Source organism: Piliocolobus tephrosceles, chromosome Y (genome assembly GCF_002776525.5).
Source record: "Piliocolobus tephrosceles isolate RC106 chromosome Y, ASM277652v3, whole genome shotgun sequence".
Taxonomy (NCBI): Eukaryota; Metazoa; Chordata; class Mammalia; order Primates; family Cercopithecidae; genus Piliocolobus; species Piliocolobus tephrosceles.
The window spans coordinates 21,312,749-21,318,218 of record NC_045456.1 but is presented as its reverse complement, the minus strand read 5'-3'; the positions used below and the strand labels follow the sequence as shown (position 1 = coordinate 21,318,218).

General features: G+C 47.5%; 1 protein-coding gene across 1 annotated transcript in view; it reads right to left on the bottom strand.

Moving 5' to 3' along the window:
• The window catches only part of ARSL (arylsulfatase L), a 24,730-nt gene extending 22,154 nt beyond the window's left edge, over positions 1–2,576 (bottom strand). Inside the window, exons 1-2 of the mRNA XM_026449579.2 lie at positions 2,533–2,576; positions 771–932 (exon numbers count right to left, since the gene is read on the bottom strand). Of these exons, the coding sequence (XP_026305364.1) occupies positions 771–932; positions 2,533–2,555 (185 nt within the window). The 5' untranslated portion in view covers positions 2,556–2,576. The remainder of the gene's footprint in view (positions 1–770; positions 933–2,532) is intronic.
• Between the last annotated feature and the right edge of the window lie 2,894 nt (positions 2,577–5,470).

Sequence of the window (5,470 nt, the reverse complement as noted above, 5' to 3'; positions counted from 1 at the left end):
GAGGCCAGGAGTTCAAGACCAGCCTGGCCAATATGGCAAAACCCTGGCTCTACTGAAAATACAAAAATTATCCAGGCATGGTGGCGGGCGCCTGTCATCCCAGCTACTCTGGAGAGTGAGGCAGGAGAATCGCTGGAATCCTGGCGGTGGAGGTTGTAGTGAGCCGAGATTGCGCCACTGCACTCCAGCCTGGGCAACACAGTGAGACTCTGTCAAAAAAAAAAAAAAAAAGAAAAGAAATGAGGCCAGGTATGGTGGCTTACATCTGCAATACCAGCACTTTGGGAGGCTGAGGCGTGTGGATCACTTGACCCCAGAAGTTGGAGACCAGCCTGGGCAACATGGCAAAACTCCATCTCCATAAGAAATTTAAAAATTACCCAAGCATGGTGGTGGGCACCTGCAGTCCCAGAATTACTCGGGAGGCTGAGGCAGGAGGATCACTTGAACCTGGGAGGTCGAGGCTGCAGTGAGCTGTGATTGTACCAGTGCAATCCAGCCTGGACCACAGAGCAAGACTTTATCTCAGAGAAAAATAAAAATAAAAATAGAAATAAAAATGAAATGAGCAGTCATATGTAGGATGGATTGAGGTGGGCTTAGGGCTGGCGTGGGAAGAAAGTAACATTAGGGAGTGTTAGAAAACGCAGAAGTGCAGAGCTCCTGAAGTGTGAACTGCCAAGATCAAGGGTTATATGCATTTTCAGTGGCTTCTCTTTCTTCTGTGGTCTGCACTGGGGGCACCAGGTGAGTAATTCTCTGTCCCTTGCCTCATGGTGTTGTTGCCATAGCAGCCAATGTCCCCGATGCCGAGGTCGTCTGCCATCAGAAGGAGGATATTCGGTCGGGAGGTGGAAATGTTGCTGGAAGCTGATGGCGCCAAAGCTAGCAGCACAGCGAGCATCCCGGCCGGCCAGCTCCTGAAACACAACCTGTCAGAGACTGCATCACGCTTCTGTCCATCTCGCTTGCAGAACTTGTGTATGGGGGAAGTTGGCATCACTATTTTAAGAGGTATTGATATTATCATCACATTTCAGAAGAGCTTTGAGGACATCTCTTAGGCATTTGATTGTTTTTCTCTGGTTACAATTAACTGATACTGTTGATGACTTTATTTGACCTTTAAGTGTTTTTTTTTTTGGATGCTCTAAAGTCTATTGTTTTAAACTCATGATTAACAGAAAGCCTTGGTGGGGTGCAGTGGCTCACTCCTGTAAGCTCAGTATCTTGTGAGGCCGCAGCGGGTGGATTGCTTTAGCACAGGAGTTCAAGACCAGCCTGCGCAACATGGTGAAAACTCATCTGTACAAGAAATACAAAACTTAGCTGGGCGTGGTGGCATGTGCCTGTAGTCCCAACTACTGCAAAGGCTGAGGTGGGAGGATTGCTTGAGCCTGGGAGGTTGAGGCTCCAGCGAGCTGAGATCGCAGCACTGCAGGGCAACAGAGCAAAGCTGTCTCAAAACTACAGCAACAGCAACCATAAAAAGCAGAAACAGACAGAAAGCCTGCCTTAGTCATGGTTTCTTGGATGGATCGGGTCCCCAGAACAGCTATTGCCCCTTCTGCGTTGCCTCTTCTTCATTGTTCTTCCTTAAGCAAATTGTGTTGAATATAGGGAATGGGGGCTGGGGTTGGGGTTGGACCACCCAGCAGAGCAAGGAAGAGACACAAGCTTGGGGCAAGGTGAGACCAGAGTGAGCTGCTACTTCTGAGTCTGTGAAAACCCTCTGTGCATTGTAGCACGCAGATGAAAATACCCAGGACTGACTGCTTTAGCCCACTGGTATCTGATGAGAAGTGGGTTTGGAGGTGAAGGAGGTTCTAGCCTGGAGGAGAAAGCCCTGGTAGTTGCGTACCCTGAGGGAGCATTTCCACAGGGCTTGGTGACATACAGCCTGTCACTATCATTGCTGCCTCTTTCATCGATGCCACCATGGGAATGTATGTGGACAGCAGGGCCATAGTGTCCCAATCCCCAGTGGGATGCAGTAAAGATGTAATCTGAGTCTCCAAGAAGGTTTGCAGTAGGGGAAACCCTGATTTTCCCTGGAAAACCAGACACCTGGCCGATGGTAGAGGTTGATGCCCACCTGATTTGCAAAGAATTAAATACAATTCCCTCTGAGGCTGCCTGGGACAACATCAAATCAAGGGAGCATGGAGCACATCTATTAATCACGGGTCTCATGCTTGATTCTCCAGATGCAGGATCAATCACTATCAGTGCATTCTGAGAAAGCACCATCAAGAGATCCAGAAGTGGTCAGGCGTGGTGGCTCATGCCCATTATCCAAGCACGTTGGGAGGCCAAGGCGGTAGCATCGCCTGAGCCCAGGTGTTCAAGACCAGCTTGGGCAACATGGTGAGACCCTGTCTCTATATAAGAAAGGAAAAAGAAATAAGAAGAAAAGGAAGAAAGGAAGGAAGGAAGGAGAGAAAGAAAGAAAGAAAGAAAGAAAGAAAGAAAGAAAGAAAGAAAGAAAGCGAAAGAAAAGACTACTAATGAGTGCATATAATTGTATCTTACCAAGAATGGTGCAGATGTAACATGTTGCCTCTGTGTCTACTTCCTGTAAGACATAAAGATGTCCACAATCACATTGACAGCAGAAATTGAACTGATTATAAATAAAACAGTAAGTAATTAGAAAGGGGAACTTTGATTCCCGTTCATGATATCAATAGCAAAAATATCTTAAAACAATGACCAAAATGTCATAAAGGAATGCTCTTCCTGAGTGAAAAGGCTTCGAAAATGTTTAATACTATGTTAAGAATGTAAAGCATGTTTCAATACACAGCCAGATGGAGTCTTCAGAGAAAGAGAAAGAAAGTGGTCATAGGGTCTCCATCCCCTTTACCAGCTTTCATAGCCCATGAGTGACGTGGTCAGGGCAGAAGATCGCAAAGTGAGGAGAGAATCCCAGTGTCCGAAAGCAGCTTCTTTTGTCTTCTGCTTCCTGAGCCCAGGGCCAGGGTGATTCCTAATGTCCAGAGACGCAGAGAGAGTCCTGATTTGGAAGGGGGAAGCGGGGAAAGATCAAAGCTTGGAAGATACACAAAAGAATCTGAGTAGAGGGTATGAAGATCAGAAATACCATGAGAGGCTGGGCGTGGTGGCTTATGCCTATAATCCCAGCACTTTGGGAGGCGGCAGTGGGAGGATTGCTTGAGCCCAGGAGGTGCAGACTTGAAAACAGAACTGGGAGGGTCAGTGTGAGGGAAAAAGGCCTAGACGACTCTGCAGGCACTGAGTGCTGCATGAAGGAGAGACGCATTCGCCTTCTTTGCTGCTGCAGGAAGACGGGGTGACCATTGCCCACACTTGGAAATGTTCTGTCCACGGAGGGAAACGGGCGACCCCAAAGCACAGAGGGGCGGCCCCTCAGTCTCTCCAAAAAGTGAGGGAGAGCCCAGGGTGGAGAGCCCAGGGTGGGGAGCCCAGGGTGGGGAGCCCAGGGTGGAGAGCAGGAAAGGAATGAGATGGAAGATAACAATTGGAATTGCAGGCAGCGAGGGGTCCCCTTCAGGGTACTGCAGTGGTCTTACCCCATGTGGCTTGTGCATGGGACTGAGGACAAAGCTCGGATTTTTCTTTTTATCTTGCCCGAATTCCTATCTAAGGGGTCTGGAGAGTCGTGCCCTACAAACCATAAATTCTCATCAGAAGGGTTTCATTTAACTATATATTGTGACTTACTTTCCAATCTGACTCTGGCATAACATGGGACAGATAAGAAAATCAAAACATTTTACCCAAAAACATGTTTCTTTGCCATATCTTGGAACGGCCCTGTAAAGTTGTCCTTTGTGGGGAAAAATTTGCATCTGTAAAGATGTAAATAATTTCTATCCACATAGAGATTCACATCTTTTTCTTCCAGACCTTTCCAATCCTGAAAAGATTAACTAAGACTCTAGCACCTTTTAAAGGTCTGAATAGTGTCATCTAGTGTCTCTAAGGGCAGCCACTACAAGACTCCAGAAGAACCTTGGTCTCCACAATCTTTTATCTTAACCTGAACATTTCTTTTCTAGGGATCCCAGGTTTGTTTTTGTTTTTGTTTTTTTCTTTTTTGAGACGGAGTCTGGCTCTGTTGCCCAGGCTGGAGTGCAATGGCGCTATCTTGGCTCACTGCAAGCTCCGCCTCTCGGGTTCAAGTGATTCTCTTGCCTCAGCCTCCTTGGATCCCAGGTCTTTAGACGAACTCAACCAATTGTCAACCAGGAAATGTTTAAATCTGTGTATAAACTGGAAGTCCCCTGGCTTTGACTTGTTCCACCTTTCTGGACCAAACCACTGTGTTTCTTAAATGTATTTGATTGCTGTTTCATGCCTCCCTAAAAATGTATAAAACCAAGCTGCACCCCGATCACCTTGGGCACATGTTCTCAGGACGCCCTGAGGACAGTGTCATGGGTCACAATCATTCCTATTTGGCTCAGAATAAATCTCTTCAAATATTCTACCGAGTTCGCTTCTTTTCGTTGAGTGGATGTGGGCATGCCTAGAAGATAAAGAGACAGGAGCATGCAGATGTGTTGGGTTTCTGCCTCTGAGTAACGGGGAGTGACCTGGCCACTTTTAGAAGGGCCGAGCGGCCAGTGAGTGAGGACACACTGGAGCCAGCAGGCACTGAGAGCCTAGAAGTGGCCGTGGTGGCTGTCCCGGTGAAACCTGACCAAGGATAGACACAGCTGGTGTGGGAGCGGGGAGGGCAGAGAGGAGGGGTGGGCGAGGTCCGCAGGGCTGCAAAACTCCAGGGTGTGAGTGGGAGAGAAGAGATTGGTTGAGGGATTTCCCCTCATCGTCTTTTAGGGGATGCTGGGAGGGGTGTTTGCTCCTTGCAGGATTCAGGGACAAAACCAGTCTTCTGAGAAAGACAATGAGCTTTGTGAAAGGAAAATAAATCTTGAGGCTCGAGGCTGGCAAGTCACTAAGCTAAAGGTAAAAGCCAAGCTGGGAACTGCCTAAGGCCTCTGCCTCCCATTCTAGTCAAAGTCACCCCTCTGCTCACTGAGATGACGCGTATCTGATCTGATCGCCTCCTTTGGAAAGGCTCATCAGAAACTCAAAAGAAGGCAAGTGTTCCTCTCTCACCCTGTGTGTGACCCGGAAGCTCCCTCCCTGCTGACAGTCCTCCTGCCTTTGCTTCAAGTTGTCCCGCCTTTCCAGACCCAACCAGTGTGCTTCTTACATTATTGATGATGTCTAACACTGAATTGCTACATCTCCAGTACTTTTCTGTCTGTTGAAGAGAAAAAGACCTCAGATATCATTTGTGCTTTGTTTGGAACACAGAAGGAAGGGATAAGGTGTACGCCCTGCTCGCGAGGTTTTTTTGTTTGTTAGTTTGTTTTACCCTACAGACCACACTTTTCTTATATTCGAAAAGCAATAGCAAAAGACACAATTACTTTTCACCAACCTAATAGCACCTCTACCGGGAAAGAGACTGATTTAA